Source organism: Chelonoidis abingdonii, chromosome 2, assembly GCF_003597395.2.
Source record: "Chelonoidis abingdonii isolate Lonesome George chromosome 2, CheloAbing_2.0, whole genome shotgun sequence".
Lineage (NCBI taxonomy): Eukaryota > Metazoa > Chordata > Testudines > Testudinidae > Chelonoidis > Chelonoidis abingdonii.
In genome coordinates, this window is record NC_133770.1 from 5299503 (window position 1) to 5323716 (window position 24214).

At 54.6% G+C, this 24214-nt stretch overlaps 1 protein-coding gene across 2 annotated transcripts in view; it reads right to left on the reverse strand.

Annotated features, from left to right (window-relative positions):
- Nucleotides 1–19: 19 nt before the first annotated feature.
- The window catches only part of LOC142046288 (uncharacterized), a 33369-nt gene continuing 9174 nt past the window's right edge, over nt 20–24214 (reverse strand). The window contains exons 1-2 of one of the 2 annotated variants that reach the window (XM_075062142.1): nt 14893–15075; nt 20–4380 (exon numbers count right to left, since the gene is read on the reverse strand). In XM_075062142.1, coding sequence (XP_074918243.1) covers nt 20–4380; nt 14893–14929 — 4398 coding nt within the window. In that variant the 5' untranslated portion in view covers nt 14930–15075. Of the gene's footprint in view, nt 4381–14892; nt 15076–24214 lie in introns of those variants that run through there. The other variant, XM_075062141.1, reaches the window with a different exon arrangement.

Sequence of the window (24214 nt, forward strand, 5' to 3'; positions counted from 1 at the left end):
GAGTTCCTGGCTGACTTTCTTAGGGCTGAGCCTCGGCCTCCCTCTCCTCATCGGTGAGGTAGACCCCTTCTTCGGATGTAGCCTCAGAGCCAAGTGCTTCCTCTTCCGGCACATCACCCAGACTCTCACTCTGCTGCAGAGCGGTTGGCTTCACTTCCTGAGGAAGTTGGGTGCTACCCACCCACTGCTCTTGGGTAGAGGCCCCCTTCCCACCAGGCAGCTCATCACAGCCCGGCTGGTCTCCAGTTGTTTTCTTGGCTGTTTCTTCTGCATTGGTGCTCTCCATTTCCCCTTTGAGCACAACATTCTTGCTGCAGCTTGTTGAGACAGATGAGTCTTGATCCTCTCCAGCCCCACGCGCAGGCTCCCAGGGAGACTTGGAGCTAGCTGTCTCCAGTACATTCATGTTGCTGTCCCTCAACTCAGGCAAGTCTGGATCCAAGCTACAGACACATGGGGCCTGGAACACTTGAGCCCCTGATTCAGGCAGGGTTTGGTCTGGAGCAGCTGCAGTGGGAGATTCCATTTCAAGTTGGTCTCCTAGGGGGCAAACCTGAGCAGAGACAGAATCTGTTTGGCTGCATGACTTACTTCCTGATACAGAAGCATAGGTGGCTTCCTCAGCTGAACTGGTCTGCAAGTCATGGTTGACAGTGCTTGAACAGGGAACTGGGGTTACCATTTCCACAGGTTCTCCCAGGCTCTCCAGAGCCTGAACAGCCACCTTTGGCTGGGTCTCTCCCATCGCAGCAATGGGTGAGGCACCAAATGTGGATTCCAAGTCAGATTCTGCAGCCTCAGCTGTGAGCCACTTTTCTGTGCTTGCCATGAGCTCCTCTTGATTCTGGTCTGTGCTGCTGTTCATTTCTCCTGGCAGCTGGATGCTGGGAGAGGCAGGGCTGCTCTTGTCCAGTTGAGGTTCTCTTGAGTTGGAGTCTTTGGTCTCTCCAGTCCCTGAGCATGGCCAGATTGGCTCAGGGATGCTGCTGTTTGCCAGGGCCAGCTTCTTGCCTAGGGCTTCTTGCCCCCAGGTTGGTTTGGTGCTCTCTGGAATGGCTATGGCCTGAGGGAGCAGCGAGAACGCCGTTGTGCCGAAGTACCTGTTCACATAGGTCTCTCTCTCAGACTCTGAGCTAGCGTCCAGCTCCCTGAAGAGCTGGCTGCTCCCATCCAGCCTCCTCTGGAGTTCCTGCAGGTCTTTCTGCATTGTGTGGAGGTCCAGGCTTGGGGACTCTGAATCCCCAGGTGGGAGAGGGGGCTCTTGTTGCTGATCCACCAGCACAGCCAATGTGGGCTCATTTTGGCTGGCTGTGTCCACGAGCATGTTTGGCTGGGTGTCATTTTGTCCCAGAAGGGCCATGGAATCCAGGCTGGCTTCCAAGAACAGCTCCCCTTGTTCCTCATTGTTGTTGACTTGATCGAGAGAGGAGGCCTCCTCCAGCTCCTCCTCAGAAGAGGAGAAGCAGGCGATCAAGCACTCTCCTGCTGGCTCGCTGTCAGCTCTGGTCACTTCAGGCTGTTCCAAGCTGGCACCATCAGAGGCTCCCAGTTGGGCCACAAAGTGACCTTCTCTCTTCCCTCCCAGAGAAGTGCTGTCCTGGTCTAGGAGCTCCAGGAGGTGCGCTTCAGACTCCTTCAGTTTGGTGCCCGTCTCAAACACAGAGGCATCCCTGGCGGTAGGCTCAGCGAGTTCAGTGGGAGCTGGCTTCTGTTTCCAAGGCAAGGGTATTGCAGATCCCATCCCATCCCCACTTCTCCATGGAGAGACACACACTTCGGCAGTAGCTGACTGGCTTATTGGCTCTTCATTCTCCATGACTACTTCCAGCCCAGGGAAGGCCTCAGTCTCCTCGTCTGTATCAAAGCAGGCGATCAGACACTCTGAGTTGGAGAGCCCTTTCTCCAGGGCCTCCTGCATGTCCGACAGTGAGGACTGGTGCTCCAGGGAGCTCTCCGAGGAGGAGCCAGTATCCACTGGAGAATCTGCCTGGTCAGATTCGGCTCTCAGAGCAGACTCCCCGGGGGATGGTGTGCTGTCTGGTTTCAGAGAGAGGATCCAGCCTCGGCCTGTGGGCGAGATGCTGCCGCTTGCTGGGCTGTCTTCCGAGTCGCTGTGTTCATCCACCAGTGCTGCCTTGGGTTCAGCAAGTGCTGGTGATTTCAGCATCCCCTCACTTTGGGCTGGTGGCTGCTTCTCTTCTTCCTCCCCCTCTTCCTCCTCTGTGGATCCTTCCAGCTTATCCTGGTGAGCCACATTACCCTCCGGCACGAACCCAACCTCCACCCCTCTGTGGGGGACTGTGCCCAGCGCCGAGAAAGCCGTGTATTCCTCATCGGTGTCAGAGGCATCTGATGACGTCTCCATCTCGCTCTCGCTGCCCGAGCAGGAGGCCCCCTGCTCAGAGTCCTCTGCAGCTGGCTTCTCCCCTTCCTGAGCTGAGGGGGTCACCACAGCATATTGCTCAGTGCCGTACAGCTGCTCATCTGCCTCGCCATTGTACGAGGCGGAGTCGGAGGACTGGGAAGTGTCATCCTGGTAGGCAAAGGACTCATCCACGCCCTCGTTGATGGAGTTCTCCGACAGAGAGTGCAGGAAGGAGGCAGAGGTGCTGTCGTCTTCATCCGCCCCGTAGACGACGTCGTTCTCCACAGACTCTCCCTGGGGGAACAGCGTGATCTCCAGTGACTCGGCCTCAAAGATCAGGCTCCCGCGAAAGGGCAGCAGAGTGGCAGGGATCATCTGGTCGTTGTCTGTGAAGTCCGATGGGAGCTCTGCTGAGGAGCCAGTGGTCTCGGCCTGCAGGCTGCTGGGTGTCTCTGCATCTGAGGAGCAGCTTGCCCCAGACACACTGCTGGACTCTGACTGGAGGCCTGGCAAGGGGATGGGGGAGCAGGACAACAGGCTGGACTCCAGAGGCTCTTTAGCTGCATCCCCTGTCCCCAGGCTGGCACTGGCTTTATCTGAGGTGAAGACTTCCACCTTCAGGAGCTGCCTGTCCAAGGTGCTTTGCAGTGGCTCATCCGCAGAGTCTCCTCCTGGATGGGGCAGGTCCTTCTCAGCTGGCAGCAGCTCCCCTGGATCCTCTGGCTCTGTGGTGAGCGGGACCCATGCAACAGAGGTAGCAATTTCAGAGTCCCACTCTTCTTCTGGTGTGGTCTGACCATCCCTTTCCTCCTCCACTGGCACTGAAGGCAGAGTCATGTTGCCAGAGGAGTCTCTCTCCAAAGATAGGTCACCTTCCTCCTCCTCCAGCTGCTCAGGAGACAGACAGGAGCTCCTGGCAAACTGAGCCGGCTCCTCAGAAAGCTCCAGCTCCAACAGGGATTCCTCATAAGCAGTTGAGGCTTCCACGGTCTCCGACTCAGCAATCAGGTTGGGAGAACATGATGGGGATGTGCTGGAGGTGCCGGAGGAAGCCCAGCTGCCCCCCTCGGCGGTGATGTAGGACCCCGATGGAGAGGTAGGCGGGGAGCACAGCCCTTCGTTGTCCATATCGCTCTGCTCCTCACTCAGGCGGTCCTTGGCGTAGGGGAGATGCTTGAGGTGGGAGTAGACTGTTTTGATTGGCGTCGAAGGGGCTGTGAAGTAAAGGTCCGGATCCAGGACTGGTTTGACCTGGGGGGGCTGCAAGGGCCCTGCCTCGGCCAGCTCATCGGGGGGGTCTTTGGCAGGTGTGGGAGATGGGGAAGGCACATCGGCCGTGGTTTCACCCTGAGAAAACAACTTCTCCTTTAGCACCACGCTCGGCTCTTCGGGCTCCCAGGGCAGCAGACGAGGAGGCCGATAGAGACACACTTGCCTGTTGTCTCTGGGTTTGGGGCAGGGAGACTCCCCTGGTGTGGCCTGGGCGGAGAGTTTCCCAGCAGCCTCGGAGCTGCTTTCTAGGATCCAGTTTTCCTCATCACTTGACTCCTCTCCGGCATAGGCTGCAAGGCTTTCAGTGCCAGCTGCTTCCGATACGAGAGCCTTGTTGTCCAGCAGTGAGCTGCGCAGCTCCACCCCCACGTCTGGCTTGTCATTGCTGCACTGGGTCTCCTCCCCCATCACAATCCTGGTGTCCAGCATGTCCACACTCAGCACTTCCTGGAGGCCTTTGGGAGGCGTTTCCAGCAGGACCTGGCTGCACTCGCTCAGCGCAGCCAGGCCAGCGGGGGAGCTACCAACAGCTGCGTCACAGCTGGCTCCTTCTGGCTGGGGCCTGTCCTCTTTCTTGGCCGGCAGGAAGGCCAGGGCTCCTGGGCTGCAGAGGGTGGGCTCCATGGCAGTGGGGCTTGTACAATCGGGGGCTGCTGTCAGGGCGACCTGCAGTGGAGTTAGGGCGGAGGGGGGTGAAGAGTCACCACTGGGGGTGGACGTGCTGGAGGCATTCTGAGAGCCATCTGGGGAGAGATCAGAAGGACACATTGAGTCTGGCACTTGCTCCAGGACTCCCCTATGACACCCAATGCCACAGCAGGGCTAAGCCTGCGGAGCCAGCAAGGACTTGGAGCTCCAGCCTGGCTACTAGACCCCTTGGATGAAAGCATTACAACCCAGATTTGCTTTTCACCAGCCATGGGGGTCTGCACTTCACTGTAGCCTTGGAGTGGCCAGTTGTGTTTTCTGGTTCCCATGTACAAGCTCCAGCCCTGGTTCCAGGCCAGGAAGGTGGGGAGACTGAAGTCTAGCAAGAGGACACCTCCTCCCACCCCAAAAGCCTGTCTCAAGTGCTGTTCTACTCTGGAGAGGGACTCTGCCAACCTGGCCCCTTCTCACTCAAGATCCAGCCCCATTCATATCCAGTCACAGCCAATCCTGTTAACAAGACACGGATCTTGTTCCACTACCCTCTGCAGATCCCGCCCAGTTAAGGACCAGCAAGTCGCCTTGGTTCTGTTCTCCCTTGTGCATGAGCATCATTCATCAAGTTCCAATCAGCTACACTTCTACAACCCCTGCCTTCAGCAGGGAGCAGGGCTTGGCCTGCAGAACATTTGTGATGGTGCATAAGGGATGAATGTCAGCTTGATGGGTAGATCCCACAAGGCAATTCAAAGAGCACCATCTCCCTCTGGTCACCCATGATCTGGAACTCTAGAGTAAACAGTGCCATTTACAGAGTCACTTTTTGAAATAAGGATAGTCACAAATGCTGAAGCACAACCCCATTCAGCAGGGCAGAGGGTAGAGGTACTTCCAGCTAGTGGAAGATGCTATTTCATTAATTTCTTGCCGTACAGACTACACAAATAGTGCATGAGACTGAAGTTTAGTGTTTCCTTAGGAAAAGTTCAGCCTATGATTTCAGTTTTGTTAGTTCTAGGGTCTGATTTTAGCCAGGTTTCTGTTGATCAGAAGTCAGACTTGACTGTGGACAGTTCGACATAAGTATCTGCTTAGCGACCAAACCAAGCTAAAATATTGCTACCATTTAAAACGTCTGAGGTTTATGTGAACACAAGACAGCATCTCTCAGTAGCACGTGATAACAAGTATAAGACAGTCAGATACACAAGTACTGGGCAGGGAGTGCTTAATTTGGTTGTTGGGCAAGCCATGCTTGGCAGACCCATACCAAAAAAACTAAGTCAATTGTGTGTTGCTGAAAGGAACCAGAGCCTTGGAGACCCAGATATTTTTTTTTATGGAGCAGACTTCCCCAGCCATTTGATTAGCATGTTGGGCAAATTATTCATTGTTTGCCATGTTACTGCAAGTTTAGCCCTTTATGTCATGCATGGATTGATCCTAGTTTGTACAAACCACTGACAAACACTACGCACATTTCAGAAAGCTGTTCCCTTCAGCACCTGGCTCTTCATGGGTCGGTCACTGGCAGGGAGATAAAGGAACATGCCCAGAGGTGCTCAGGACAAACAGTCATTGTGAAACCTCAGGCTTGAATGTTTTCACCCCCATCCAGCCCCCAGCCAGGCTAGGGGAACAGATCAGGACCTGCAAGGAGCAGGATGGACTCCCTGCTTCTGTTCACTTCTTTACACAGCTCTAGTTTCTGCCCTGATCAGCACCAGAGGCTACCTGGGGGCTACTCCCATAGTTTAGGCCTAGGGAATCTGCCAACAAACCCCACCACTGCTGTCTCCAGCTCTGGCAGACTAGGAACAGAGCTGAGATCAGCAGCTTGTCTCATGCTGACAACCAAACAGCCATTGGATGGGGAGCAGCTTTCAGTCACTACAGCTACCCAGATGCCAAAGCAGCTGTTGGGTGAATGGCTCTAGATCCCATTTGCAGTCCCCTGCCCCCCAAACTCCCATCCCCTCAGATGTGCTTCCATTACATCCCCCCACCCAGGTTTGTGGTTAGAGATGGCGTGTCAGGCCTCAGCCACTTCCTGGGCAAGGTAGGAAGCAGAGCAGAGAGAAAGTTACCCACAAGTGTCCAGGGAGGCTAATGCAGTTGCCTTGTTTGACTGGAGAGCTGCAGCAATTGGTGCTCTAGCATGAGAGCTTTCTTGTAGCCAAGTGCTGTAGCAGTGAAACTTGCCAGCTCATTCTCTGTCTCCAATAGTCACTTTACCCAGCCCAGGCGTGCAGCAGCAGTGTGAGGATGCCATGCACGACAGGCCAGATAGGACCAGGACACACAGGCTCCCTGATCCACCCGAAGCCATGCCTTCCCCAGGTACGCAGTCATGCCGAGATAAACCGGTGTCCTGGCCAAGTTTGAACTCCTCAGAATAGCCTGGAGTCTTGGATGAAGGCAGCAGACTGGTTTCAATCGCACCTAAAGATCACAGCCCAGGGAGTAGATCCTGTCACGGTGCCGGGACACTGACAGTGCCAGCGCAGAAAACACAGACAATGCCACTTTCTGGAGTCAGAGCCCAGCTGCAGCACCCTAGACATTCTCCATTAAAGTGTGGACTCACCCCTATGCCTGCTTGGCTGATATCTGGAAAAGAATCTCACTGGAGACAGCCGGGCCTGCAGCCAGAGCACACACAGCGTATGGTGCAGGGATTGCAGAGGGGCCATTTCTTTAACTCCATAGGCAGCTACCTCCCCAGGGGAAGAAGGGGGCAGGATGGACCGAAGTGCTGTTGATCTGATCACTACACCTGAAGGGTCAGTTGGACCGGGGCAAGGACGGGGCGGCTCTAGATATTTCACTGCCCCAAGCACGGCATCATGCTGCGGGGGGTGCTCTGCCGCTCGCTGGTCCCACGGCTCTGGTGGACCTCCTGCAGGCGTGCCTGGAGAGGGTCCTCTGGTCCCACAGCTTCAAGCCATCTCTGGGATGGGGGAGAGGGAAGTGCAACTACCTGATGAGACAGGGTTACCCAATGACTGTTTCTCAGCGGTACCTGATGACAGAACAAGGAGCAATGGTCTCAAGTTGCAGTGGGGGAGGTCTAGGTTGGATATTAGGAAACACTATTTCACCAGGAGGGTGGTGAAGCACTGGAATGGGTTACCAAGGGAGGTGGTGGAATCTCTATCCGTAGAGGTTTTTTAAGGTCAGGCTTGACAAAGCCCTGGCTGGGATGATTTAGTTGGGGTTGGTCCTGCTTTGAGCAGGGGGTTGGACTAGATACCTCCTGAGGTCCCTTACACCCCTGATATTTTATCAGGAGAAGCTTCATAGGAGTGCCAGGGGAGTTAGGAAGCTCAGACAGGACTTGATTAATCCTCATCCTGTCAGCTGCATGCAGCTCCATTTAGCCAAGGCAGAAGGATGAAGGTCTGAAGATAACCCTGGGGGGCTTGGAACCTGTGGTTCCAAGAATACAAGGGTTTCCAACCTGGGTCCTGGCCTAATAATTCATCCCCCCTGATTACTAAGCACATTCAAGGAAGTGAAACAGACAGTTTGTAAGAAGGCAAAAGAAAGTGTTTATTCTGCCTTGAGGTTAAGGTAGTCTGAGACCTTGGGCATGTTGGCCACTATGCCTCAGTTTACCCACCTCCACAACGACAATGCTTGCATGTCTCAGCGGTGCTGTGAGGCTGTAGCTGTGAAGTAGTACTGCCCATCCAAAGAGTTCACATTAGGAAGAGGGGCCCTGGGGTTCTGAGGCCAGGACAGCTGCAGATTCATTGGATCTGCTCCTCCATTCACTTGTCTAGAGAGGGTGCTCAGCATTGGCAGAGATTCATGATATACCCTGACAGTCTGAGTTGGACTGACTGTGCCCCAAGCACACAAAGCTGGGGGGTGGGGGGGGAGAGGAAGTGGACTGGCCCAGGTTCCATCCCAACCATGCTCTGGAAGTTAAATGAGAGGGAGGAAGGCAGCTCAGACAACGGAAATTTCCCTAGTGGGGGAATGCCACAAGCCCACCTCCTTCTCAAATTCCACAACTAGCAAGCTGCTGGGTGGATAAGAGATCAGAAGGTGAGACAAACCCAGGGCTTACAAGGTAATTGGCAGGACCATGAAGTGCACAGACTGCAGGAGCCACCTGCAGCTAAACTCACTTAAGCCACTGCCTCAATATTTGGAAGGTATTAAGGTTAGATGAGCAGGAGAGGGAAGTGCTGGGAGGGTCACTATTTAGACACAGCCCCTTTCATCCAGAAAGCACTTGGTATATTAATCAGACATCTTAGTTCACCAAGATGCAGCCACCTCTGGGGTGGAGTAAACACACTGATCCACCTCTAGCTTCCATTAAGGTAGCGGAGCCCCAGGAGCCTCAGGCTGGATTGCTACTCACAAGAGTGTGCTCAGTGTCTTCTGTCCAGCTTGCATCTCTTATTTGGTTCCCACCAGCAAGACAGACTGTAGTTCATCCAACAGTTTAACTGAGAGGTTCCTTTGCTTAACTCCAGCCACCACAGCGATATGCTGCTAAGTACCGCTCCCCTTTGCCCAGGCACAGCAGCGTGGCCTCAGGCAAGAGGTGAGGCACTGGGGATTTCTAGCTACGGGCCTTACCTGAAACACCCTGTATCCCACCCAGGGGGAGGGATAGCTCAGTAGTTTGAGCATTGGTCTGCTAAACCCAGGGTTGTGAGTTCAATCCTTGAGGGGGGCCACTTAGGGATCTGGGGCAAAAATTGGTCCTGCTAGTGAAGGCAGGGGGCTGGACATGATGACTTTGAGGTCCTTTCCCGTTCTAGGAGATTGGTATATCTCCAATTAAACAAAGGAGGCAGGGTCACTCTGAAGACCACCCCAACTGAAAGCTTTTACCCTTCACTCCCAGGAGCTATGAAGTGTCTCTTGTTCACATTCAGCCCATGGCACTGGAAAGGAAGGGACTTTGGGGGCCAGGTCTCCTATCTGGAGGATCTTTGGGAAACCCCCTGGTCAGGTCCACCTTAAAACCAGCTTGGTTGCCTTTATGTACATTTTAAAAGCCCTGTTAGTGATGGATAGCAATACAGAGGCCCACCTCTAAGATCAGAGCCCCTGTTGTGCCTGGCATATGACCACTGAGGGTCTTTGCCTCCAAAGCTGCTCTTTTGATTGAGACACAAAGGATGATTCTCCCCGTCCCTCCCCCCAACCCCCCAGGTGGGGTCTGAGCACTGAGATTCAGTAGCCTGCTCAGGAAAGCTGTGGCAGGGCTGAGAACAGAACCCTGATCCAATTGTGAGGGGAAGCTGTTCAGGGCTGCAGGGCCTGGAAGTAGTGAGCAGCTTTGCAGCCCCTTACAGAGCCCCCAGCCAAGCGAGCAACACCATTGGTGGTGTCCGTCCTGTAGCACAGACTCTGCTTAGGACAGGAGGGCGGTTCTCGTCCCAGTGGGATGACGGGAGAGTTTGGTTTGACACTAGTGCCTGCTGTTAGTTACACAGGACCTGTGTCAGGCTCTACTGGCAGATGTCCAGTAATGTAACTGTCGGGTACTTACATGTTGGAAGGCTAAAAGCTGCCCAGGGAACCTGCCCTCCTGCCCCTACCCTGTTGTCCTGTAAGTGTAATTACCCAGATTTTGCTGCTTACATTCAACTGCTCTCCAATGCAAGGTGAGGTGCATCTATCAGGGAGGAGAGGACAGAATTGATTTTCTCCACCACCATTCCCTGCACTCTCCGGGAGGGCAATACTGAGCTACGAAATCCTGCTTAACTCCGCATTTCCCTCCAGGGAGCATGCAAAGAGAGTTTGGATCTACACCCAGATCAGCTCCAACCAGACTCCCTGAATTCACACCAGCCACTGATGGGAGCAGCTGCTGGAACTTCCCTGCTATGTTCGGCTTTGCACCACACCCAGCATTAGTATGACTCCAGCTCCATTTTGCTCAGCAGGGCTCGATGTCTGCTCTAGATTCCTGAGCAGGATGTGGTGCTGTGGGAGCCTCCCCAGAGAACCCTGCACTGACCTTGGGAGCATTATCAGCATTACAGGAAAACTTCTACACCAGAAACAAATGATTGTTTCAGTCTTCGCTATGGAGACCACATCCTGACTTAAAAGGATGCTCAGCTTCCCCCCACCCCAATGGATTTAAAAAGCTTGCAATAGAGTGCCCCTAAGGAGGTTTCCTGCTCCCCACTGAGATACCAAGGTCTTTTCAGAGGAGTCCAGGAGCAGCACCCAGCTCACAAGACAAGTGCAACAGATTAAAGACAACTCTGGGACACCAGCAAGGCAGAGCACTCAAATGTACTATGGAGACTGGGGAAAACCAGCTGGGTTTTGCCAGCTTCCCACCTCTAGTGAGCTCAGATGTTACTTGAGCATCAAGCAAGTGGTGTGTTCAGCTGGTGTCTCCAGGGAGCTCCCATTACCAGATAAGAGACACTTGCCAGGATCAGAAGCTGCATGGAAGGTAGGGCTGGAGGCAGCCAAAGTGACACTGACCCTGTTAGAGGAAACGGCAAACCACCCCCCTCCCCAGAACCTCTCTGGAGCCTTTTGCAGGGAGTGACCAGTTTGAACTGGTCTAGTGGCCTCTGGCAGGAAGGAATGGTCTTCCAGCAAGATAATTATTTGCCACCAACTGGCTGCAGCTAATTAGAGCCAGCTCCTGGTGTCAGGCCTTTGGTCATTGATTTCATCTAACAGGATGACTTGTGGCACCTTAGAGACTGACAAATTTAAGCTTATGCTCAAATAAGTTTGTCAGTCTCTAAGGTGCCCCAAGTACTCCTGTTCTTTGTGAATACAGACCAACACGGCTGCGACTCTGAAACCCGATTTAATCTAAATTACTTCTCTGCCTGCTCTCCTCTTGCCCCCATTCCTGTAACAAAGCACCTCACAGTCCAATGTACTTATCCTCACAACTCCCTGCGAGGTAGGGCAAGGCTGTTCTCCTCATTGCACAGATGGGAAACTGAGGCACAGACTAAGGGACTTGCCCAAGGTCACACAGGAGCCTGTGGCACAGCAGGCTTCAAATCCCTGCCCTAAGTCCTAGGCTAGGGCCCTGACTATTGCTGGATCACTGGCTTTAGGCACCTGGGGTGGGAGGAGAACAGATTTACTTGGAAACCTTTGGGAAGCCAAGCTGGATTCTTTCACTTGAGCCACTTCTGCAGCTAAAGAGTGTAACCTGCTGCCTGGGATCTCCCCCTAGAGCCCCACATTGATTCAGCCACAGCAGGGGCAAGAAACCCAGTCCAGGCACTGCACCTGCACACTTCCAGGGCTTGCTGGTCCCCAAGCACACCCACGGGGGTCAGGCCTCACGCCCTTCCTTCTCCTCCGCGGCAGGCTGCAATTCTACCACGTGGAGCAGGCCCAGGGCTCCAGCCCCCTCTAGTGATCTCACTCGCCCAAGGGGCTTGCCTGCGTTCTGGTGCCAGTACTTCTCGCCTGTGGGAGCCTGACCAACCACAGCGACCAGCCGCCTTCTGAAACCAGACTGGCGGTTCCCACAGGAGAACAAAGCGCAAGAGAAAGTGGATTTTAAGGCAGCTAAAGAAACTTGGGTTTAGATCAGAGGTGGGCAAACAGCCAACGAGCCACATCAGGCCTGTGGGATCATCCTGCCCAGCCCTGAGCTCCTGGCCCGGGAGGCTCTATCCTGGCCCCTCCCCTGCTGTGCCCCCTCCCCCCGCAGCCTCAGGTTGCTCGCTCTGGCGCAGTGCTCTGGGCAGTGGGGCTGTGAGCTCCTGGGGCAGTGCAGCTGCAGAGCCAGCCTGACCCAGTCTCTGTGCTGTGTGGTGGCAGCGTGGCCCGGCTCCAGCCACCAGTGCTCCAGGCAGGAGAGTTCAGGGTGGTGGTCGTGGGTGGGGGTGTGGATAGTGGTCAGAGGGTTTAATGGGGGGCAGTCAAGAATGAGAGGAGGGGTTGGATGGGGCAGCAGGGGTCCAGGAGCCATCAGGGGACAGGGAGAAGGGGTAGTTGGATGGGGCAGGGGTCTGGGGGGCAGATAGGAGGTGGGCACCAGGCCATGACCCCCTCCCCTCACTGGCCCTCCATACAATTTACAAAACCCGATGCAGTCCTCAGCCCAAAACGTTCGCCTGCCCCAGTTTAGCCTAACCCTAAGTTCCCATCCCAGCCTGTGCAGACCGTCCCTCTGACCAGCTACTTGTAAAGGGGTGTGTGTGTGTGTGTCAGTCTGGTTTCCTGGAACTGCTTCCCAACTGCCCCCATGAAGCTGCTTTGCTCTTTTTGATTGGGAGTTGCCAGGTCTTGTCCCATCCAGCACTGTCTCCTCACAACTGCAGTGTTTGAGGTGTGGGACATCCTGAGCCATTGTTCTCCTTCCTATTGGGTTCTCATGAGAACCCCTTATTCCAGCAGCACCATCCCCAGTAACCAGGTCAATATACAACATCTCGCAGAAGTTTAGCACTGTAACAATTTGATAGTCATATTCCCCTCCCCGCCCCCACTGCCAGCAACTAATGTGTGTCATGGTCAGATCTTAGTCTTTTCAGCATCCCTGTAGACTGGAGGAGCTGGTGCTAGCTCAGAGAGTTTGCAATGCTGATGCTTGTCCCATCCAGCACCATCTCTTGTCTATTTAGATCATAGAAACTGGTGATTCCTATTGGACTAATGGCCCCTCTAGTCTAGTATCTCATCTCTGGCAGGAGTCAATAGTAGATGTTCCAAAAGGCACAACAGCATAAGGGACTATTGTGGAATACAGGAGTTTTCCTAACCCCACCCCCACCAGTTAGTCACTGTGTTATGCCCCAACACAGAAGGCTGTAACCTCACTCTGAGTGGTCCATCTCTGGGAAAGTGTCTAGTCTCTTGAGACTAAGCTTCAATTGTAAGCCTGTCAGGGCAGGGCCAGCCCATCTCATCTGTCTAGACTCCAAGACACGTTGGATCTCTACACGTTCAGAGAATACTTCCCCCCCCGCCCCCGAGAACACTTCACCTCCGAAGGAACAATCAGCTGCACAACTAACAACTGGGGAATAACAGGCTAGGCAGTAATACTGCTTAAAAACGATCTGGGGACAGCGGATCACAAATGGAACGAGTCAGTGCGGAACATTAATCTTTTTTGCAACTGCATCATGATGCATTAACAGAAGTGTCTTAGGCAAGACTCAGGAGGTAGTTGGTCCAGGCTACTCTGCACAGGCAAGTCCTCAGCTGGTGTAGGGTGAGAGACACAAATTGGAGAGACTTCAGAAGAGAGCAACAAAACAATGGAAAACCTGACCTAAGCTTTCTAGGAGGAAAGGTTAAAACAAATGGGCATGTTTGGTCTTGGGAAAAAAAAGAGACTGAGCAGGGGGACTGGGTAACAGTCTCCAAATATATTAAGGACTGTTATAAAGGACAGTGACCAATTGTTCTCCAGGTCTAGATAATCTCTAGTCCTGCCATGAGTGCAGGGGACTAGACCTCTCCCAGCCCCTTCCAGCCTATAAAATTCTATATTCACTGAAAGTTAGACAAGGAGTAATGGGCTTAATCTGCAGAAAGGGAGGTTTAGGTCAGGTATGAGGAAAAAATTAACTCTCAGGGTAGTTAAACTCTGGAGCAGGCTTCCAAGGGAGGCTGTGAAATCCCTGCCACTGGAGGTTTTTAAGAACAGGTCAGACTAACACCTATCAGGGGTGGTCAAGGTTTATCTGGTCCTGCCTCAGCACGGGGGGCTTTCCAGTTTACATTTTTAGATGGAAAAATCCCCAAAGCACTTCACAGAGTTACAGATAGAACCACCCCCACCCCTGGCATGCAGCCACATCTGGGGTGGAGCACAGAAATCACCCCCTTGAGCATTTGGAGAGGCAGTGACAAGTGCCTTACTCAGCTGAAGCCCCAGACAGAATCTAGCTGGACAATTATTGCACAGTCTGCCCAAGACACTAGGGAGAAACCCCATTGTGTGAAGTACCACAAGTTGTCAAGTTTCACATCAGTCACTACCACAGGCTCACACAGCAGCTTTGACCTGACCCAGAGGAGGAAGGCAACCTACACAGTCATTAGCCTCACTCCCTGCAGAGCCTGCATTCAGGATTCCCCCCCAAATGCCAACCCCCACAGCTGACCCTACAGCCACAAGCTAGAGGCTGGCTGAGGAGCTGCCAGTCACTCTGAGCAACCCACCTAGCTCAGCTGAGCACAGCCTGATTGTCCAGCTCCCAGCACTGCCCTGGGGTGGCAGCACCAGGGCATCACTGCATTAGCACCTGCAGCAAGAACAGGGCTGGGATAGAGCATTGGAAGCCTCCAGAGCCCTAGAGCCCACAGCACAGGGGTAGTAAAGAGACCACTAGGTAGGCATCCCCCACCCCAAGCCCTACAATGCAGGGCCCACTGCCAGGTTCCTATAGGGCAAGACCAGCCCCCATAGCCACCAAGACTCCTAGAGAGTCAGGGAGCAACACACTTCCACTGAGTAAGAGCTGGGCCAAGCAACTCATTCCAGAGCCCATTCAACAGCCACCAATTGTGGTTTGTCTGCCCAGCTGATCCCCAGCCCCACAGGGCAGAAAGTCAAGACAGCATAGCCCAGTAACTGAGAACAGCTAGCTCCCACACACACCTCCCCCCCAGTGCTGTGGAGTTACCTGTAACTGGCTGCAGCTGATTCTCTCCTGAATACATTGGGGGGGGTCAAGTCCAATGCCCTTGGATCTCAGAAAGCCTTTGTCTTCATCAGGCTGGAGGAAAGAAGCCCCCTCCAGCCAGAGCAGTAAAGTCACCCTCCTTCTAACAAGAGGGACAAAGCCCAGTACTTCCCTTTAGCTCTCTAAATCAATAGCCACTAAGAGGAGTCTATCATCCCCTAGAAACCTGCCCACCCAGCCAGGACTCCAGCTTTTATCAGGTAGGAGAAGGGGCGGAGCCTGAGCACTGCACTGACTTGTGGGAGGCAGGGGTGTGGTTTAAAAATCCTGCCTTATATAAACCACATTGGTAGCTTTAAGAGGGAAGTTTTTTAATCTCTTCCTGCAGCCTTTAGGTCCTTTCAGGCTTGGCTGTGCCTGCTAGGCTAGTTGGGGGGTGGTGTAACCACAGCTCACTGTTGAGCACTAAGGGGAAAAAGAGGCAGGCTGCATACACAGTGCGATGGAGGGAGGTGGCTAGTGGATTTGGTGAGAGTCACCTCACTCAGGGTAGCTGGGCAGTAGGACAGGGGTTGAAGGGAGTGAGGATGTTGAGTTACTGAGGGGAACAGGTAGCTGTCTTTTTCCCCAGGAGTGGAGCCCTTGCTGTATTCCCTGCAGCCCCAGCACGTGTTTTTTGGTCAGAGGTTGTTCCAGAGACGTGCTATGAGGAAGGAGAGCTGGGTTCCGGACCCCTGCAAAGGGCGATGGTGCTCCTCTAGCTCAGCTTCCACAGGCAGTCTGAGCTGTGTGAGGGTGGGGTTGTTGGAGCCCTGTCAGTGTTCCCACACTCAGCAAGCTTGGGCTGGGGGTGGGCTACCAGGTAGGAACATCTGAGAATTGCTTTGTAGCTCTCCTCTCTCTGAGGCTGCACTGAGCCACCAGCCCAGTGCAGGGTGGTGCTATGACTACCTGGTGTTTTTTGGGGTGGGAGGTGTCTTGAAATAAGGTTCTGACCACCTGTGGCATTGCAAATCCCATGAGACGCCTTGTAAGCATTGCTTCAGTGTCTTGCTTAAACTTAATTTAGGTAATTCCATTCTCCCTTGTAAAGTCCCCCCTGCCCCATTACATCATGTGGGCTGTTAGAGAGCTGCCCTGTTCCACCCCAGAGGTGGCTGCAGTTCAGTGGTGACTGGGATAATCTTTTGCTATATAAAATCAATGAACAGTGAGGCCCTACCTGCATAGATAGATATTGCTATGAGGCTGAATTAAGCCTTAATTTCTGGGGCCTGTTTAATGGATAAAGGGCTCTGAGATCCCTGAATCATTCAAGGCGCCATAGAAAAGCTAAGTCACATGGGTCACTTCCATAGAATATTACGCTGCTTGGGGCTTGGAATGTGGTGACTCTTGCACTGCATCCTGGGAAGAGGCGTGTCAGGCCCAAACCCCTGTCGCTGCGGGGTGAGTGCAGCTCCGTGGGCACAGCCAGAGACCTAACCTGGCAAGGAAGAATTCGTGCTGCCTCATTGCCAAGACTGGCTCTTTAAGACGCAGGCATTGCCTGCAGCACTTGGGAGAGGGGGTACGGGTGTCTCCTCCAAACCAGAGAGAACGGACAGCTCTGGAACCAGCTCTGACATGTAGATTTCCCTGGGTTGCTGTGGTGAGTCTCTCTTGTTCACACAGCAATGCTCCCCAATGCCCACGGGGGTGCCTGCTATTAAACACCCTGCTCAGGTTTTAGGAGCCATGCACTAGTAAATGCAGCCAGCGCAGCGATTATGGCTCAGATTCACCCCTGCTGTAACTCTGCTCAAGGGTGATTGTGTCTATGAGCCAAAGTCACTGGTGGTGGAAGTGAGATGGAAAATGGGTGTAAGCAGCAAAGGGACCTATCTGGGATAGGGTGGATTTGCAAAAGGATCGCGGCTCATGCCGACGGGCTTAGCCCTGAGCCTGCCCCTGCTTACCTCAGGCTGGAATTTGGCCCATTGCTGCATGAGCATCCAGCTAAGTTGCTGCCCACGTCCCCAAGCCAGGGCCGGCTTCAGGCCCCAGCGCGCCAAGCACGTGCTTGGGGCCGCATGCCGCAGGGGGCGGTCTGCTGGTTGCCGGGAGGGCGGCAGGTGGCTCCACAGGCATGCCTGCGGGAGGTCCACTGGAGCCGTGGGATCAGCGAGTGGCAGAGCACTCCCACGGCATGTCGCTGTGGTTGGGGCAGCGAAATGGCTAGAGCCACCCCGGCCCCAAGCTGTTTGTCGGTGCAACAGGCTGAGTGGAAGGATCAGTGAATCTATATGCCTGGCCTCAAACTAGGCAAACAAGAGAAATGGCTCCTTTCTAATCAGCATCAGCCACCTGGTTTGCTGAGGATTTTAACCTACAGCTGGGCCCAGTCCTGACCTCCCATGTCCTGGCAAGACTGGCCCCAGCTCAAGGCTTTGCTTAAATTCTGGGTTATCTGATGCAAGAGAGAGCAGAATGAAGCTGTAACACCTTAGCTAGTGACCTGGCTCTGTAGCCTGGGAAATCCTATGGAGACACCCCTCACCTGCCTTTATCCCTGTTAGCTTTGTGCATTCAGAGCTCAATCGTGTCTTTCCAGCCAGCGTTTGGGCTGATGTGTTTATGTCAACCTTAACCGCCACAAGGGGCAGGTTTTCCTCTTTACCATACCAGTGCCGCAGAGTTTACAAAGGGGACTAGTTAGAGGGCATCCTGCCAACTTATTTTCTCTGTTCCAACTCGGGTAACTACATTCTGCCTCCATAAATTCCCCTGTGGTTTTTATTGGCTCAGTTATTCTGACCTAAATTATAGTAGGACATGGCTGTGTATTGTCATTCAGCTACCGCCTTCCTCCTCATCAGTAGATCTTGAAGCGCTTTACAAAGGAAGGCAGTGTCATTACCCCCATTATACAGATGGGGAAACTGAGGCACAGGGAGGGGACATGACCGGTCCAAGGTCACCCTGTAATGGGTCTTGGGAGCATGGCACATTTCAGAAAGCAAACTCCTGTTCTGCCTAGATTAGTTTGTACTGTGCCTATCGCTGAACTGTCTGCTGGGGCTCACTTTGGATCAGCACTTTATGTAACGTACATTGCCAGGCAAAACACGGAGGCCGGGCTGAAGGCAGTAAATATATTGCCATGACTTACAGGGAAAATGTGAATGTCATTTAAAGAAACACAAGCGGAAAGCTGGCCCATTCGAAGTGAGATGAATGCAGGGCTAAGGTACCCAAATCAACTTAACTGTGTCCTCGTATCCCTGGCATCCTCCACGAGACAGAGAGCTGTGCCTATGACAAGTATGGTGGCTAGCTGACAGCCGCAGCACTGGTCGGTACTTGGGCTGCTAAGGATTTCTTAGACTCTGTTGCTATGGCATTGCACCTGATGATGCAACATTTCAAACCACCTGGCCTCTGGTTTCCACAGCAGCGTGTACGCAGCCTGAGCCATGGGGTGTGGGAGGCTGTCACGGAGTCTGGGGGAGTCCGGCCCTGCACCCCTCTTCCTGGACCCCACAGTGACTTTTAACCAGCCAGTAAAACAGAAGGTTTATTGGACAACAGGAACACAGGTTACAGCAGAGCTTGCAGGCACAGTCAGGACCCCTCCACTGAGTCCTTCTGGGGGTTCAGGGTGCTTGGATCCCAGCTAGGATACCCTGAATTCCGCCCCACAGCCCCAAACCCAAACTGTCCTGCCTTGTTCCCGGCCGGCCGAATCCTTTGTTCCCTTCTCCTCCACCCAGCAGCTCCCCCTCCCCCCTGCCGGCTTGGATTACAACCTGACTACCTGTCCCTCACCTAAAGACATCCCCTGCTTTCCCGTTCCCCACACAGACAGCCCCTACTCCATCACAGAGGCTTAAGAGGTCTTCAGCACTGCAAGCCTGGTTGTGGTGGAAAGGGAAGGGTTAAAATGACTGCAGGCTTTCCAGCCCAGGGATAAATACTAGGAAGCTGGCAGTGGGGATGGCTAGGCCTTGGCTTTGCATTTCCATAAGAGCTTCCATCCACAGATCTCATCATAACAACCATCACCAGAGAACCGGAGCAGGTGACACACGTTAGTCAGCTTAACTTCTCGAACACCGGTGAGGTCGGCCGATATCATTATCCTCATTTTGCAGATGGCAAAACTGAGGCAGAGAGGGGGAGTGAGTTGCCCAAGGTCACCTAGGGAGTCAGTGGCAGAGTCAGGAATGGATTCCAAAGCTCTGGATTCTAAGTCCTATTCTATAACCACAAAACCTTGCTTCCTCTCACACAAAAGTGGGGTCCTGCCAACCGCCTGCCTGGGGCCGTGCGCAGGCTCCATCAGGTAATGGTAGTGTCACCTCCCTGAATCTCACCTAACCCCAGTGTAGCTAGATCCTGTCACAGCCCTGCTGCCCTTCATCGGGGGTCAGAATGAAATGCTGACGTGCTATAGCAGTTCAAGCTATTAAGGGCAGTAAGTGACAGAGGTGGGATTAGTGCGCGGGGATTGGGATTGCTAGCTCCTGCTCCCATGCTCATTTCTCTAGGCCAGGTAGTGAGCAGCCAAACACCACCTCCTCTCCTGGCCCTACAGGGCCGAGCCAGGGCTCCCCTCTCCTCCCTCCTACAGCCTGGGGTGGGGGGTCACCTTGACTCTGCCATTAGCCAAGCCCTGAGCGAGGATGACTCCAGCCTGGAGCCTGTCACATGATCCCAGCTGTGAAGGTCAATGCCAGAGCTGCACCTGCTGCCGGCTTCCTGTCTGCCAAGTCATGGCTGCCCACTCCGACACTCTATACCATGCCCAGGAACTGGGGAATGAGCAGGAGCACATCTAGGCCAGAGATGGCTGGGCTGCAGCCAGGCAGTGGGGCCTGATGATCATGAGCCTGTTTCTGGGAGCAGCAGGGAAAGTGGTGCTGGGAAATGTGGGGTCTGCTCAGACAGGAGGGCTCTCCCAGCTGCTGGGGGCGAGAGAAACAGGGCAGCAGACCCTAGATCTGCTCTAGAAATTATTTGGGGCCAGTTCTTTGGCCTGGCCTATGCAGGACGTCAGAGCAGATGGGTCCCTTCCAGCCTTGGAATCTAGAAAACTCTGGGGTCAGAGGCACAGAACGGGGGGTTGTCTTAGGGCCCAACAGCCACGGATGGTTTGGGGGGCAGGGTTATGAAGTAAGGGGGCCCCTCTAGAGAACCCAAGCTGGCTGGGCTGGCAGATGGGCTTGCCACCATTCCCTGGGGTCCCAGAATGTGGAAACCAGTCAGTCCTGCTTTTCTCTTCCCACAAGACACTAGTTAGAGAAATGGGACCAAACAGGTCAGGCGAAAGAAAGGCGGGGCTGGTGCAGCGGGACAGGAATAACCGTACTCCCAGCTCACGCCACCCTGATTATTCGTATTGCCAGTTCCCAAAGCGCATTACAAAGGAGGGTGGTGTCATGCTCTCCATTCAGCAGATGGGTAAACTGAGGCAGGGAATGGGGAAGTGACCTGCCTGGGGTCACCCAAGTCATTAGTGGAAGAACTAAGGCTCGAGCTCATGTCGTAGTCTAGTACACTACCCACTGCACCAGGTTTAAAACGTGCAGTGAACTAGCTAATCCCTCCCGCCCCCACCTGAGAGAAGACCATCTCTAGGGCTGAGCTAACCCATGCTTCACCACTGGGCCTGCCTTCTATGAGCCACTCAAGGCAGCGTCCTGCCCTGGGGACCATCTGCCATCAATTTAAGCAATTAGGTCTCAGCTAAATCTGGCCTGGCTGTCAGTGTTTTCCCCATAGTGGCATTAGCGTGATCGAGCGTGGAGCAGCCACTCGAAGAGCTCACAGCAGCCTGCCCGGCACGGAGCAGGGAGAGGCCGGGATGGGTACCTAAGGCGTACAGCACCATGCACATTGCAGGAGCGTGCTCTGAGCATGGCTGCAGGAGTGCAATGCCTAATGGTGCCCTCTCCTCGTACTAGTAACCACGATTCCCTGTCCTTGGGAATCCACCAGGCCAGCAGTTTGCTTTCTGCCCAAGGAAGGAGTCAGTAAATTAGCCCCCTCCGTGGCCAGATGCTCACCTGCTCTCAGGGCCTCTGTCTCCCCCCATATGCTCAGGGAGGAGGTGGATAATCCAAAGCAGGCAGAGCAGGAGGATTAATTAGCTAATGTTCCCAAAGCGCTTGGGAGATGTTACATGCTAATTATTATTATTGAGGGCGGGCTGCTGGGTTCGCTTCCCCAGGGCTGGCTCAGGGGGTTGTTCCCCAGCCGTGTGGGGACTTGGGGTGTCACTTTCTGCCCACACCTCAGGTAGGGAGCACAAACTGTCTCTTCTGTCTGGACCCTGTGTTTCGCTGGCCAGTAAAACAGCCTCTCTCAGGTCTGCTGCAGAGGAAAACAGGCTGCTAAGAGGATTAGGTTATGGTGCCCTCAAGCCAAGCCAAGCTGCAAAGCCATATGGGTGCTGCCAGGTCGAAGGGCACCTGATCCTGACTATGGACTGCGAAGGTTCACCCCCGACTGCCTCTGTCGTTCCTGTCTTGAGGTGAGTGTCGGGAAAAGGCTGGATGGGCCAAGGCGGCTGATTAGCCTCTGGGCCCCATGACAGCAGCTGGCCCTCGGGGGGACTGAGGACATGCAGCCTGGCTGGGGTTGCAGGATGAGGGCCAGGGGAAGGGGAGATGTTAGGGCTGATGGGGCACCTTAGCTTGTAGTGTTGGGTCTATTACATGCGAGCCTACGCATGCACCTGAGGTCAAGGCCCCATGGTGCTGGGCACAAATATGTAGCGAGAGAGAGGCCCTGGCCCGCCAAGCCTACAGCCTCCCTGGACAACAGCTGGGGGAAAGAAGGCTCAGTAGCTCCAACGTATGGCTGGAGAACGGAGGCCCAGCCCAATGAAGTGACTTGCCAAGTGGCAGAAGGAAGAACTAGACACTAGATCTGCTAGATCCCAGTCAAGTGCCTTAGCCACGGACGACTCCACCTGGGTGGGTTTCTTTCCAGGCTGCTCCAGCCTCCTGGAGTGCCCGGTGTGGGGCTGTTTGCTGTTCAATAACCCCATGGCCCTGTAAGATTCATTAACCCTTAAATTACTCTCTTCTCTCAGCCTGAACGGCAGCTTTGCAAAGCTGTGGCCTGGGGACTGTTCTTTCAGGGAGGCCTGGCAAGCCACAGCAGCCCAAAGCCCACAGCCAGCAAGCGTGAAAGGTTGTGCCCCATGCAGCAGTGGGTTTCAGCGGCTCAGAACCATGCTGTGCGCAACAGTGTTTAGGACAGGAAGTGAAGAGGAATATTGTAGCCAGCTGAACCAGCCGCAGGAGGTTAGGGAAGCAGGATTTAAAGACCTGCTGGATTCACCCTCACTTGTGCACGTTTCACCGCAGAATAGATTGTGCTCACAGCGGGACGTGGGCTCTTAGTTCAATCTCAGCAGCACAGCGCCCCACTCCACGGGGCTGGGGCAGTGGCTCAGGACTGACTTAGAGGGCAGAGCATTCCCCCTGCCGCTCCCAAACAGCCAGCCCCACTTTCTGCAGCATCTTTGTCCCCCTCTAGCTAGGCCCCGTGCTGCTTGGAGTGGGCGGGCTGAGACGGAAGCAGCCCCAGGCAGGTTGTCTCCAATCCAGGATGGGTAGCTCTGTACATCTCACAGCCACCACGCAGGGCAGCTGGTCGGGAGGAGACTCACCAGGGTGGGGTGAGGTGACTGGGTGCAAGGGGCCAAGTCTGAAAACAGAGGGGGCATCAGCAGAACTATGTGGAGAAACTTTCCCACCCAAATTCTTACCTGCTCCAGGCCCCTTAAGCAAAAGCAGGTGGAGAGCTGAGCTGGCTTACGCTGCTGCCTGCTGCGAGCAAGCGGAGCAGCCAGACCCCTCTGTAGCTGGCTAGCTCGGTGGGCAGCTAGCTCTGAGCCCTGCTAACCCAGCAGGACTCCCTGCTCCAAGCCAGCTGGCCACTGGGTCACACCATGCTCCCCCCATCAGCATGGCCATTCCTTTCCACTGCCAACATGACCCCTGGGCAGATGGGGAGAGACAGGGCCAGGAGCGGTGGCAGCACCCTAAAGGGGGGGGCACAGGCACCCGAACTGTGGTCTCACCCCCCTGCATTGCTCCTCCCCCATGAGGCACTGCCCCCGTACACCCCATCCCCTCAAGCCCTCGGCCTTGCACCACCCCTTCCCCCAAGACCCCATTCCTGCGCCACCTCTCTCTCCTCTCCTTTCTCTCCACTTGCTCCTCTCTGCTCCCTCCCTCATCCTTATGGCCGGTAAATAGCGGGGGGCCTAGCCCTCCCACTTTTAAAAGTGATGGGGCCATGGCCTTCCACCCCTCCCCCCATTCCAGCACCCCAGAAAGAGTACATCACACACCATGCGGTGTCTGTTGGGAACCAGTTCCAATGGAGAACTAAACCCCAAATGATTCTGCTAAACAGAACTCCCTCGGCCCACACTGTAATTTACAGCCTGACTACCCCTTCAGCGAGGTTAGTGCCTGTCTCAGCCTCCGAGACTCCAGCTGAGGTCAGGACCCCCTGGTGCACCCAGCGAGAGACAGCCCCTGCTCCAAAGGGCTGGCCAAGACAGACATAGGCTTATCAGGGAGAAGGAACTGAGGCACAAAGTGACCAACCCACAGTGACGCAGCCTGGATATGACCCCCAATTGCCTGTGTCCCAGCCTGGTGCCTGGCCTGCCTTTGGACTGGTCAGCCTGCTGTTAAAGAGGGCTCACACCCTAGTCTGTCTGCAGCAGCTTATCTCATGTCAAATCCCCCTCTGGTGTAACTGCAACCTTCAGTGGTGTAAAAGCTGGAGGAGCCTGGTCTTACGCCCATTCACCATCTCTGAGGGCCCCTGTGCAGCCATAATCTGGGGTACCAACATGACGTCTCCTTGCCCCCTTTCCCTAGGGCGCGAGGGCTCTGTGGGAACAGTTGCCTGGACTTTAGTAACCAAGGGCCAGCAGCAGGGATGGGGGGCGTGGGCAGCCTTGTCAGGTTCACCGCTGCATTCAGCTTTTCAGGGGGCATGAACCCTGCAGACACTGGGGTAGCCTGGCAGAGGGGCTGCTGTGGGGGGCTTGCCTCCCCTGTCCTCCAGCCCAATGCAGGAGTTAATGCTACTTGGAACTTTACTGACCCCACCGAATGCTGTGTCCCTGGCTGGGTCGCTGGGGATCGGACCTGGGGCCTCTGGATCTTGACACGTGAGCTGCTGGTTCCTGATCTCCAGGGCCCATCTTCTGTCTGTGAACCAGCCACTAGCAGAGGAGGACAGAGCTCCTCGTGGAGTGAGTGGGGTGTACAGCTGCGCACTGCACTTATCAGCTTGCATAGCCAAAGCC